The sequence below is a fragment of the Drosophila serrata genome, unplaced genomic scaffold (genome assembly GCF_035046125.1).
Source record: "Drosophila serrata isolate PLE 108 unplaced genomic scaffold, ASM3504612v1 contig_275, whole genome shotgun sequence".
Classification (NCBI taxonomy): domain Eukaryota; kingdom Metazoa; phylum Arthropoda; class Insecta; order Diptera; family Drosophilidae; genus Drosophila; species Drosophila serrata.
This window is the reverse complement of record NW_028257173.1, coordinates 1,308,771-1,322,511: the sequence shown is the minus strand read 5'-3', so window position 1 is coordinate 1,322,511 and position 13,741 is coordinate 1,308,771. Positions and strand designations below refer to the sequence as shown.

Sequence of the window (13,741 nt, the reverse complement as noted above, 5' to 3'; positions counted from 1 at the left end):
AAAGACTAGTAATTATGAGTAACAATCTCATTTCGCATTTATGATTTATTTACTGCGACAGATTTAAGTCTCTGTGCGGCTTTTATACCCGTTAGAGGAAGTCTTATCAATATGTTCTATATATTTCTCTTATCAGTCTCACCATCTGAACTCGAGTTTATACTAAGAAAAGGAATAATATTTAAAGCACCCTGGTTGTTTGTTATACATTTATTGTGTTTTTTAAATTGTATACATTTTTAATCGGGTTAATACACTTATTTCCCCTATTTTTTTTTTCAAGTTCAAAGCTATTAAATTTGTGCAAAGTTCTTAACATTCTGACCTTTTTGCCGAGGGAATGTCTGAGTTATGGCAAAAATATAACCGCATTGGCGGCATGCAAGCTGAATATTTAAACAGTTTGGGGAATTGTCGAAAATAAATTCATGCAAAACCGAGCGTCTGTGAACTTGTGTAGGAAGTTCGACTACCCGACTGGCCGGCGCATTAAAATGGAGCGTGAAATGAATTTAATATGACAACACAGCCGCTGATAGCATCAATAAAATCATAATAAATATAGCCGCGTACATATATGGTCGTAACATATATACGAATGCTTGTTTATTTAAGTATTGTATGCGGAAATGTATAGAGGTTTCTTCCCTTCTTTCTTTGAGTAATGAAGGGTTGCTTTCCCCTACCTGAAGCTCTAAAAATTCCTTAGAAATTAGTAGTTTGCTTGCGGTAACAGAAAAAAAATATCTAACAAAACTGTTTATTTTTGTTTCTAAAACACATTTAACATGTTCTTGTGATTCCCATAGACTTTCAGCTTACAATAGTTTTTGGTGTTTCTTTTGTTTAACATTTATGACAAATTGTGAAGCGTGTTTAGGTTAACTTGACTTGTATTTCCCCCGCTCAGAAAATCGTGCCCATCTTGACCTACGTGCGTCTGTCGAAAACTTCCTAAAAAACTGTGGTGCTTTTAAGAAACCATTGAACCACTCTGTATTCGACTTTGAATTGTTGCACTACGTTGAGCTATTAAGTATTAGTTTTGTGGTTTCACTGCCTGTGACATGAGCACCTGTCCAAAGTTCTCATCGGGTAAGCTTTAAAAATTTGTTTTCCAAGATATAATATCACATCCAGTTGTGATAAATCAAAAGAAATAAGGTTTGTTGTCTAAGAACTGGAGTTAAGAGTCTTACAATTACTTAAGACCTAATATACAATGATACAAGATCTTCAAGAAGTTTATTTTCATTAATAAATAAATGTACCTTTAAAGGTCTTGAATTTGAAAATGATTAAAACAAATCTTCCTAATAATTATTTACTCAATTCTTTTATAGATCCTTTTTGATAAAAATTGTTAGTATTATTTTTAGAGGATAAAGCCTGGTCGAAAGACCGATCCAAGGAGCTAGCCCCTTTTCGAAAACAAATTTATTGCAATGAGAATTTATGCAGCTCACGCAGGTTTTACCTTACAATTTTTTTTGCATTTATTTTTGCTTGGCTTTTATTTATGCTTTTGTTAATAATTATGCAATCATTTTCGTTGGTCGCCTTTTCTTTGCTGTAGCTTGTTTCGGGGTATCTCTCTCACTCTCAATTAACAACTTTTGGGCAAAAGGAAAACCTTTTCAATAAAACAAATTAAAAATTTGGCAATATCGTTTCATTGTCGGTTTTTTTGATTATCGTTTCATCGACTTTGCTCTGATAGTGATTTGATTTGCTTCTGCCTTTGCCGAGGCTGGTTTAATTTAATGATTAATATACAAACGCGTTTACGCATAGTCCCAAGGGGTGTTAATTAAAAATTACCAACTTGTTTTAGCGATGACAACCAAACGAGCCTGAAGAACGAAGAACTGGTGCGACTCGGTGTCAGGCTTTAGATTTGTTTAAATTTTTGTCACTTTAGTTCACTGTTATCCTTAGTCCTGTATGGCTTGTTTCACTTGCACTGGTCTTAAATTTAATGGAGAGGCTTTGAGTCGTTCCGCGGCAGTCGATCAACTAAAACAACTCCACTAATTACTGACCTTTTTGTACTGTTTGTGTCACCCGCGTTGCGTTGCGGTCGGAGTTGTGTGTGCCTTTTTGTGGCCCATAAATTGTTTAAATATTGAACAATTGGTTGCAAATGGATGTAGATAAAAAAGTAAAGCCACACCTTGTGTCTCGATAAGATAGAGTCATAGGAATCCAAGCCGTTGGAATTGCCCCGGAGGAAGCGAGATTGCCGCAGATGCGTCACATTTAGGGCGGGACAGGTCAGTGGGTGTGGCAGTGGGTGGTTGACATAATTAGCATACACCGAAGGGTTTTACCCCGAACGAAATACCTTTGAAAATATGCGAATCCCTGCGTCACCATTATTATTTCGCCTGAACTGGCTACCTGAGTTTGTTGCCTAAGTCTTTTGTTTCGGCTGTCCTGGAATGGATTGCCCTGTCTTCTGGACAGGGTATAATGACATGGGTAAGGGATAGATGTCGCTGTATAAGAATAAGATCATGTGTTACAGGTAGTTTTTGTCATAATCCATATTTGGTGATCTTAGTGTAGAGTTTCCATGGGTATAAATAGGTAAAGATATCCTTGATGAGCTATTAGTTTCTTGAAAGCACTCGCAACATGCGTTACTGTCTCTTAATTATTTCACTGATGCTGCTGGTAAGAACTCTGACAAAGTTATTTTCTAGTCACATTCTTCAAGTCTTCTTAATATTTAGAAATTCATCAGTGGCTTACCCGTGGAACAGAAACATGATTGCAATGTCCTAGAACCCGTTGAGGACAATGATTCTGTGGAAAATGTTGTCCAGAATATTAAAATATCTCTGCAAAATGCCATTAAACGTGCTTCCAGTCGGGACAATTGTGACAATATGGTGACACATTTAGAAGAGACTCTTAAAACAGCCGAAGGACATACCTCTTATTCAGACAAAAGACAGTTTGTAGTTAATTTCATGGATCAACTGGGTTTAATAAATAGAGATAATACAAAGCGGAATGTCTTAACGAATGTACTATCTAATCTTACCCTACTTGGTCAAAGAGCTTTCAACTTTTTTGACAATATTGAAAATAAATTCACAAATATTCTGTTTCAATAAATGTGGATAAAAAATGTATGCAATTAATTTGTATTATTGTAGAAATATCTAATTTCAGTATTGTTGGGTATGATTTTTTGTTTTATTTGGTGAAACCTATAAATAAATACTGAAGATTTGTATTAAACAGACTGTGGTCTAAATAGTTATGCACTTGAGAGGTCTTAGAGAAAGGGTATAGACTGTCGTGGCCAGTTTATTTATATTTTGTTGCCGCTGGCACAGGCAGACAGGCCGTCGTCTCAAGCAGCTTCTTCAGTATCATCATCATCATCATCTTCTTTGCGAGTCGCGCAATTTCCAAAAAGCACGCATTTATTGAGATTTATTTTGATTTAATTTTGGTCTCTTTTTTTCTGTTTTTGTTTCGCCCGAGGGTTCAATGCCAAACATTTTTGCCTTCTTCTGTGTTTTTTATATATTTTTTTATATTTTTATTATTGTTTGGTCTGCTTTTTAGACCGGGTTTTTGGCATGCGACCTGCACGAGCCTTTTCGGCCAGCGTTTAAATTCCAAAATTGATGGCAATCTGTTGAATTTTCTGTCTGTTTTTTATCTTTTTCGGGGCAGTGCTTTATAGAGGCATTGTTTGTGACCGGCTTGTGTATCCTGCAAATGATTTCATCGTGCTTGACGTGCTTATGTGGGCCTTAATTGTTTTATTTGAGTGCCATTATGTGCAGGCCACTTGGGACACGGAGTTGGAGTTGGAGTTGGAATTGGAGTTTGGTGAAGACTTCTCGTCGTTGTCTCTCGATCCAGCTAAAGATCGAGTGTTTATGATGTCATGCCCAAATTATAGCCGAAAATTCTTCCACCTTTTTTATGTGGCTTTGGGCTTTTGTTTTATGGGGGATGAATTATGCTGTTCTACTTTTAAGCACATTTGCGGTTCGACGATCGTCTCTCTTTTATTTATTTTAACACATTTGTCGTAATGCGTCATTGTCAATGGCGGGCATTTGTAAATAAAAATAATGAAAACAAAAAGTTCCCCCTCGAGCCGAAAAAAAAACTGGAAAATGCTTTAAGCCCCATGCCTCACCTCAAGCAGTTGCCATAACTAATCTTTGCTTAGTCGTTACAAATGACGATCTTAAAAGTGACAAAATAACACACAAGTCGGCAATGTCAAGTGCTTGAATGTGGCTAAAACTAAAAAAAAAAGTTAAGCAAAAAATAGTTAGGCAATGTCAGATTTCAGCATTTATACTTGTGAACTTTTTTTAAGCTGATTTGGGGAGTTTTAATATTTCAAATCTCTTGATTTCCTTGTAAGTTTCAAAAGAAAAATTAAGTAAATGAAGAACACTTTTTACTCTAATGGAAACAGCTGTTTTCCTAGTTTTAAATTCATTTTCAACTGTTTTTAAACTCCCCCCAAAACAATGACTAATTAATGGTTTTATACGTCAAGGTTAAGATAATATTTTGGTCCGACTTACCGATAAGCCTAAAAGGGAAAGTTTTAAATAAACCCATTAGAGTGACTCAGTCATGAGTACTTTTTAGCCTATACGTTATAATTAAAGAATAATACAGCAATTTATTATGTTAATTCATTTAACTTTCATTGCATTTCCTTTGAATACCTACATTATTCTTGTAATTATCATATTTATGGCTAAGAATAAAAGGTATTAATTGCAAACTGATACAGGTTATTAATGTAACTGATTGCACATATAACTAAATGGTAATTGTTCTGGCAAGAAGGGAATACTAATATGCAAATGATTGTGATTATTCCGGACGCATCTGCTCCATCTGCATAAATCATATCTCATGTCTAGGTTTTATATAGTAATAAGCCCCATTCGTATTCCTAAATCATTGGTATTTCTGCTTGGAATCTGGTTATGCAGCTGGTCGTCTAGGTGAACAATTTGAAACTTGCGCTTAAATATGTGAAAAATGTGGTTCTTAAAATAGTCGCGGTTGGAGGTGTGAAAACCTTTTGGCCGGCAAAAAAAAAATGAAAACAAGCTCAAAGAACTCAAAGCTGCAGGTCTGCAACTCTCGGATCCAATCACGTTTCAAGATCGAGGTGAATTCTTTGACGTATTCGCTGGACAAATGGCACGTTTGCCATGCTTTCCATTCCACATTCATTGGCAAACTCCGGAGAGCTTCACTGTCTTCTTCTCCTCCGAAATGCCATGACATTTGTCTCTTCAACTGAAGCCTAATGCCAAGATTTGGCTTTTTATGACGCCCTCGCCTCCATTTAATTCACAAGGCAAGGCACAAGAGGGGAGGAAAACCCGCTCTAAAATGCTAGCTGACCCGTTTGTTTTTGCACTTAATTATGGGTTAATCAAATTGTTGAACCATAAAAACAATATCGAAGTCGAATTGAAGGTGGAATCCATTTTGTGAGTGAATCGGTTGAAGGAAATACACTATTATTGGATTTTAAATTATAGTTTGATAGATATATTGTTACGAAATAGTACTAGTATTTTTTAAAAAGTTATATTAGAACAAGAAAGGAATCTAAATCAATATTTTATAAGCTTATTTTTGGGTAAATAAAGGTTATTTAAATATCATAACTAATCCAAAAATACATTAATTTCAATTTGGGAAGCTTTTCTGTGCTAGTTTTAAAAGGGTTTACAAATCTACATACTGAGTTTCAAAATTTAATAACATTAATTTTTTGCCAATTTTTTTGGTAAATTTTAATGAAATCCCTGCAAAATTTTAACAAAATTTCGAAAATTTTATTTTTATGTCAGACATGGCTAGATCGACTCGCCAGTTGATGCTGATCAAGAATATATATGATTTATAGGGTCGGAAATGACTCCTTCATTGCGTATTAAGCTTCGGAGTGAAATTTTACCAATATAATAATAATTATAATGGTATAATAATGTAGCAATAGTTGAAGCCAAAGTCATGGTTAGTTTTGAAACTCAGACTAAGAAATCAATATTTGTGAATAATTTATAATTAAGTTAGGCTATTAACTTTAAGTTTACATTTAGAGTATCACTATTATTATATTAAATAAATATTAAATTAGCTCCATGGCAATAAGGAAATGAATTGGAAAATAAATGCAAAGCTTGAACAATTGATTCTAGATCTAGGCCTTATCCCTGCTATAGCATCTATATAAATGATATTATTATCATGGTTAAGACTTACTGCAGTGGAGGACACATGGTTATCCCTTCTCGTCATGCTTTATTCCTTCCAATTTAGAGTCATGTTCTTGGTGACTTCAATTAGGTATCAGCTTCTTCCTGGTTATCCGGATGTATTGCATTGATTAGGTGGTGATATTCTTGGGGTCGAAGGGTAATCGCTATCACTATCAATATCACTTTCGATGTAAACACTGGGTAGGCCACGGACAGAATGAGGCCAGCACGGCAGCAGCGCCTGTATTTATAGTCCCCGAGCAAAGAGAACAGAGAAAGTGAGAGCGCGAGAGAAAGGCATACCCCTAGAGGTATCCACAGGGAGAGATAGAGCGATTGGGGTACCTCAAGGGACAATCAGAGATAGGGAGCTAGAGAGAAGGAGAAGGAGAGAGAAGAGAGAGAGGCAGAGAGGCAGAGATACAGAGATAGAGAGAGGTAGAGATAGAGAGAGATATAGAGATAGAGAAAGAGAGAGAGAGAGAGAGAAAGCTATTTACTGTCATTACAATATTACAATATTATTATTACAAGATTTTAAATTATAAATTTTCTTATTGCAATTAATAATAATACTCGATAATAAAAACTGACATATAAATAGTGAGAGTCCAAGACTAAAGGTACTGATCAGCATCTTGTCTGGCCTAGTCCAAGTCCGTCTCCACCTCCAATACTTATTCCTCCAATTCCGCCTCCACTTCCAGATCCAAATCCGTAAACCTGTTCCAAGCGGTTCCGTTGCTAATTGTGTTTGTCCGCTGGTCGATTTCAATTTGCATTCATTATCCATCCAATAACTTTTGTTGTTTTTTTAATTTGTGCTTCGATTAAGCGAAGATCGAGAATCAGAGTGAGGAGTGGACCACACCCATTCAGGCAGGCACTTCCGAGTCTGTTTAAATATATTCCGTATCCGGACAATTATTAGGACTGCCCAATGAATTAAAAAAATAGAACCACTCATTTATTTTTAAATTTTCCTTTCATTTTTAGAACCCAAAACATTGGTTACTGTGGGTCAGCCTTCGAGCATTGACGACAGCGAAGCTCTTGACGAGATTAACTTGAACACCAGCAGCGAGGACTCGGCTGGAGCGGCAGGATCGAGCCCCTATCACGGAGCGAGTGATCCCAACGCCAATCCTCTGCTGGAACCACCACCGGGAGCTGGTAACGATTCGCTGCTCAGCCAGGCGGCTTCCTCCTTCACCGCCTTGCCCTCGGTGGCATCGAACGTATTCTCCTCCTTCTCGAAGCGCATCTACGCCGCCGGCAGCAGGGAGCAATCGGAGGAGCCACGACTGGATATCCAGCCAACGTACATTCAGCAGGCTAACTACGCTCCAGTAGCTCCGGTGCCTGCTCCCTTTTATGCCGCTCCACCGCCAGCGGCGAATGAAGTTATCGCTGCCCCCGAGCCGCCCAAACTCTACGCTCCCACTGAGATCCCGGCACCAAACGCAGGAGGAGTTACTGCACCACCTCCAACAGCAGGAAACGCCAATACCTATCGATTCACAGCCAAGAAGAAGCTCTACGCTCCCATTCCGGGATTCTCAGATCCAACCGGTCAACCTGGACATCAGCAGCCGCAACAGCAGACTATTCAAGCGGCGCCAACTCTACCCTTCCAGACACCGCCGTATCCACTACAGCCAACGCCGGCAGCAGCTTCCAGCTTTGCTGCACCTTTTGACATATCAGCTCAGCCTGCTCCGCCCGCTCCGCAACCCGTAGAGGAAAGGAAATCCGGCGGAGGGCTCTTCTCACTGACTAGTCTCGTGCCATCGGGCGTGCTCCAAAACATCTCCGGGCTTGTGCAATCTGCCACTGGACGAAGCAGCGAACCAGTTAGTAGCTATCCCAGCAATCCTCCGCCTTCAACAGGAGGTTACTTTGACATTTCAACGGGTCCAGAGCCAGCCGCTCCATCGACAAACTTCTTTGGGGGTCCACCTCCGGCAGCACCTCAAGGCGGTAACTATTTCGTGCCTGGAGCCGCTCCACCTCAGGCTCCAACCGAGGCAGCAGCACCAACATCGACTCCGACACCTGCAGGAGGTTTCTTTGCCTCAACAGTAGCAGCATCATCAGCTCCACAAGCCATATTCAACCCGGTAGCTCCTACCCCAACGGTTGGAGGCTTCTTTAATCCCCCAGGAGAGCAACCTGCAGCACCTGTGCCCTTGCTTAACCCAGCGGCACCACCAGCATCTGCAGCGAACTTCTTTAACCCAGGAATAGTGCCAGTCACATCACAAGCTGTTCCCACTCTACCGGTAGCCGCCACAACAGCACCAAATCTTCCACCCACATCGTCAACAGAAGGAGGAGGATTCTTCACACCTGGAGCTGCTCCACCGACAGCTACACCTCCGCCAGCCACTGGATTCTTGCCATCCAATCCGAATCCTTTACCAGCTGCACCACCCGTGGCAGCTGTACCTCCACCAGCCGCTGGCCAGGCTTCATATCGCCTTCAAAAGGGAACGCGTCTGTACAAGAGCCCGTTGACGGCCCAGGAAACCGCTGCTTCATCTGGTTACGCCGCTCCCTTGGCGCCCACAGCTGCTCCGGCTGCCATCTTTAACCCCTTTGCGGCAAGTACTACTGCTCCGGCCGTATTTAATCCATTGGGACAGCAGGAGGTTCCACTATTTGTACCAAGTGTGGAGCAGATTGCACCACAGCCGGCTCCAGCTTCAACTTTCTTGACAAGTGCTGCTCCACCTCCAACAGCAGTTCCACCTACAGTAGCTGCTGCACCACCAATAGCAGGAACTCCACCTCCAACAGCAGGTTCACCTGCAGCAGCTGCTCCACCTCCAACAACAGCTCCTCCTACACTAGCACCACCTACAGCAGCAGCATCCATTGCTAATCCTTCTCAGGCAGCTGGAGTTGCAAGTGTCCCACTTTTTGCTGCACCACCAACATCGGCGGCCATTCCATTCTTTATTCCTTCAGAAACTAAAGAAGAAGTACCAACTGCATTGATCCAAAAGGAATCACAGATCCAGGAACCCGTAACTAATCCAGGAATTCCATTCTTTACGCCAGCATCAACGGGTATTCCATTCTTTAATCCCCAAGAAGTTGGAACTGTTCCATTTGCCAGTGGCCCTCCTCAGGGATCAAGCCAAGGAATTCCCTTCTTCGCACCACCAGCAACATCGGAGAAAGCATCTGTAGAAGAGGAACCCAAGCAGTCGGAGAATCTAGGAGAAGGAGGATCCTTCTTTGGAACAAACACAGAAACGCAGTCACCCCAGGAGCCATTACAAAGTGTTCCCTTGTTTGTTGCTCCTCCAACAGAGACCAAAAACTCCCTGTTTGCAGCTGAGCAGGTTCCATTGTTTGCTCCTGGAGTAATTGAACCTGTGGTAGAACAAGATCAGGCTCCATCGGCGCCACTGGAAGTCGGAGAAGAGACACCTTTATTCGTGCCTGTGCCAGCCGCAGCGGATCAAAGCCAAGCTGTGCCTTTGTATCCACCACCAGCCACTGGATCCACTACATCCAGTGCTCTCTTTGCACCACCTCCAGCACCAACAGCCACTGGATCCACTACATCCAGTGCTCTCTTTGGTCCGCCTCCAGCAGTTTCAACTTTCCCAACGTTCATCCCAGATCCTGCAACTTTAGCTGCTCCTTTCTTGACTTCAGCTCAAGGGGATTCCACTGCTCCTCCAGTAGCTATATTCACACCAGCTGAACCAGCTTCGAGTGCTCCGTCAACTGAGGCAGTGGATGCTCCTGCGGCCTTCTTAGGATCTCCAGAAGCCGCTGCTACACCGAACCTATACCGAAGCAGTTCTGAGACTCAAACCGTTTTCAGTCCATTTGCACAAACTGTAACCACACCGCAGGTACAGGAGAGTGGACAGGATTTTGTGCCACCACCAATAGGATTTGTGGCACCGCCAGGTGAGGTCGAACCTCTTGCCCAGCCACCACCGGCTCCCTCGCCGCTGCAGAACTTCTTTGCCCCGGCAGCAGGTACACAGCAGTCCACAGACTTTAACTTCTTTGCGAGTCCTGCTCCCAGCAGCATCTTTCCGGAGTTGCCCGTTCAACAGGGAGTTATTGCACCGCCAGCCTTGGCACAAGAGCCACCTGTTGATCACGAAGCTAGAGCTCCGGCTCCGCTCGGATTCGATCAGCTACTAAACCCATCCCAGCAAGCGACACAACAAACACCACTTCCAAGTTCAAACGAAAATTTATATCCAAATTCAAGTAGCAACTCTTTCGCCGGCTTTTTTGGTGGTGCCGGTGCCCCGGAGCCCGCTGCAGTTCCTGCACTTTCTGCAGCTCACTGCGATCCGGTCAACTTCTTCGATCAGGTGCCACAGCCACAGTTGCAGAGCAGCCAGCAGGCCAACGAGGATCAACTTATCCAGAACTTCTTCAACAATCCACCGCTGCAGGATCAGCCGGCCGCACCTGGTGAACTTAAGTACGACATCGTCCACAGCGGATTGGCTGTAAAGCAGAAGCCAGAACGATCCCAGACACCCGTCTCTAATCTTGTGGAGCCGCCATCATCTGCCTGCTCCGAGTTCTCGACACTTGCACCAACTTCCAACACATCCCCTGATCGCCAGCAATCAGGGGAGGATCTGATTCAACAGCACCTGGGAGAGTTACCCGAGGAGATTCTCAGAGAAATCAGAATGGCAAATGCAAACAGCAACAGCACCGACAAGGGACAGCCGGCCACTCCACCGGTGATTATAGTAAGAACCCAAAATATTAATACTTTCAATGAATTAAATAATTATTTAATGCATTACTTGCCAGACTTACTCACCAGTGGTTGCCCATTGGTTCTACAAGCGGAGCGTGGACACCAAATCCATCTGGACTCCCTTTAGTCACTATGACTCGGCTCTGCTCGAAACTAGCCTTAACCAGGGTAAGATTACCAGTTTAAAGTTACTGAATCAAATAACTAATAACCCAATCCTCTTTCAGACGACTCCGGATTAATAGTACCCGTCGAGGGTGGCCGGTACGATGTGAATATCAAGGAGCGCACCAAGACTCCCGTTTACTGGGAGGGCAAAGCCATCGAGGTGCGTCGCTGCTCGTGGTTCTACAAGGGAGTGGACTCTAAATATGTGCCCTACACTGAGGATACAGCCGCAGTTCTAGAATCAGAATATAAGCGGTCAGCGGAGACGGGCGAGTGGCATCAGAAGATCCTCCTGGAGGGAGGCGAGCAGGTGGTCTTCCACGGACCCACCGTCATAGTGCACTTCCTGCCCCAACAGAATGCAGAGAGTGCCTGGGGTGGCAGTACGCAAGGCTCCATGCGACCACGGGTGGTCAAGAGGGATTTGGATGACTTCACCATCGAACAGGGTGAATCACAGCGTGTGGATCACTTGCTGTTCATGGTTCATGGCATTGGATCTGCTTGCGATTTGAAAATGCGATCAGTGGAGGAAGTTGGTACGTAGCTAGGACACGATATGGATGTAATAAATGGATATTTTACAACTTTATTCCCCTGCAGTGGACGATTTCCGTGTAATTGCTCAGCAACTGGTTTCGTCACATTACAAAAACTCCACAGACATGGGTCTGGTGGGTCGTGTCGAAGTTCTGCCCATTTCTTGGCACGGTCATCTGCATTCCGAGGAGCTCGGCATCGATGAGAAACTCAAGTCCATCACCTTGGAGTCAATTCCGCGCCTGCGCAACTTCACCAATGACACACTGTTGGACGTGCTCTTCTACACGAGTCCCAAGTACTGTCAGAAGATCATGAACACGGTGGCCGATGCCCTCAATGATGTCTATCTGAAGTACAGAATGCGGCATCCGGAGTTCAATGGCGGCGTCTCTCTGGCGGGACACAGTCTTGGCTCCCTGATCCTATTCGATCTGCTATGCCATCAGGAACCACTCAAGGAGAGCGAAGAGGAGAATAAGGTCTGTAACTGAAATTAAATTAAATTGTAATATACCTTCTAAAGCGTTCAATTTCCCTTCCAGGAGAATCCTGACGATCAGCTGCCCCAGAAGCTCCTTCAAAAGGTTCTGCTGCCTAGCAGCGACCTACAGCAACCCAAGCAAGTCAGCTACGCGATGGGTGGTCCATCGGGAACGGGTCAGCCCGTCATCAATTATACGCAGCTCATATTCCATCCGAAGAAGTTCTTCGCCCTGGGTTCACCCATCGGTATGTTTGTGACCATCCGCGGTATCGATAAACTGGGCCTGGACTTCCACTTGCCCACGTGTCCCGGCTTCTACAACATATTCCATCCCTTCGATCCGGTGGCATACCGTATTGAGGCTCTGGTCAACCCGGATATGAATGGCATACGGCCGGTATTGATACCACATCACAAGGGACGCAAGCGGATGCACTTGGAGCTAAGGGAGACGATGACGCGGGTGGGTGCGGACATCAAGCAGAGGTTTATGGACACATTCAAGACCACGCTGGATAGTGTCAACTTTTTGGCCACTGTGACCAAGGTGAAAAAGGAAGCCGAGGAATCGCTGGAAAAGGAGACAAGTCAGGTGAGTTTTTCCGTTCCGGATTAACCTGAGCACTAGATAATCCAAGTTGGAATTGTGTTTTTTAGACTTCGCAGGCTTTGCAGAAACAACAGGAAGATCAGGAAGAGAGCTCGGTTGCCAGCTCATCCTGTAAACTGCGCAATCGCACCGATTCCAACTCCACCACAGCCTCCGATCCAGAGTTTATAGAGCTCGACTTTCCGCTGGGCAAGCTGAACGACTCGAAGCGAGTGGACTATGTTCTGCAGGAAGCCCCTCTGGAGTTCATCAACGAATACATTTTCGCCCTAAGCAGCCATGTCTGCTACTGGTGAGTGCTCGGGGTCTCTTGTCTATATTTTGTTAAGGTTTGAAGATATATTTATTAATTGATAAATCATACCAACAGGGGATCTGAGGACACCATCCTGTTCGTGATGAAAGAGATCTACGCCAGCCTTGGCATCAGCACAGACAGCCAAGTGCCGCAAGCCTCGATGACCATCGAACGACCATCCCCGCACCAGAGCCAGTCGCTCCTACCGATGTGAGTCTCTGAGAACAGTTGACACTAGAGCGCTCTGTCGGATCGACCACCACACGCACCGACACAAAACTATGCATATTTTTAGCGACAATTGATTTAGATACGTTATTTGTTAGCCAAATCATACAAAGAATTTTCCATACGTGCAACACTAACTTGGTTAATGGTATTATCAAAGTAAGAAGTCTTCATCGTTCAAGTGACTAACTAATCGGAAGCAAATTCAAGTTTCTTGAGCTCTACAAAAATTTACCTATCTATATATATTTACCTGCTGGGCGCCATGGCGTTCTATTTGTTATTTTTATAATATATATTGCCTGTGTAATTGACATTGTAAAATTTATGCTCCTGAAAGTGTATTGTCTAAAAAGAAAAATAAATAACAACATATAATACA

At 43.1% G+C, this 13,741-nt stretch overlaps 2 protein-coding genes across 3 annotated transcripts in view; one reads left to right on the top strand and one right to left on the bottom strand.

The window, feature by feature from the left end:
- LOC110184982 (uncharacterized) overlaps positions 1-1,958 on the bottom strand; it is a 14,479-nt gene extending 12,521 nt beyond the window's left edge. Inside the window, exon 1 of the mRNA XM_086835011.1 lies at positions 1,826-1,958. The gene's annotated coding sequence lies outside the window, so the exon portion shown is untranslated. The remainder of the gene's footprint in view (positions 1-1,825) is intronic.
- PAPLA1 (Phosphatidic Acid Phospholipase A1) overlaps positions 1-13,741 on the top strand; it is a 26,885-nt gene extending 13,144 nt beyond the window's left edge. Inside the window, exons 2-9 of one of the 2 annotated variants that reach the window (XM_086835009.1) lie at positions 7,272-11,017; positions 11,082-11,196; positions 11,256-11,735; positions 11,800-12,218; positions 12,282-12,815; positions 12,881-13,125; positions 13,204-13,341; positions 13,458-13,741. In XM_086835009.1, the coding sequence (XP_086691135.1) occupies positions 7,272-11,017; positions 11,082-11,196; positions 11,256-11,735; positions 11,800-12,218; positions 12,282-12,815; positions 12,881-13,125; positions 13,204-13,341; positions 13,458-13,548 (5,768 nt within the window). In that variant the 3' untranslated portion in view covers positions 13,549-13,741. Of the gene's footprint in view, positions 1-7,271; positions 11,018-11,081; positions 11,197-11,255; positions 11,736-11,799; positions 12,219-12,281; positions 12,816-12,880; positions 13,126-13,203 lie in introns of both variants that reach the window. The other variant, XM_020953636.2, reaches the window with a different exon arrangement.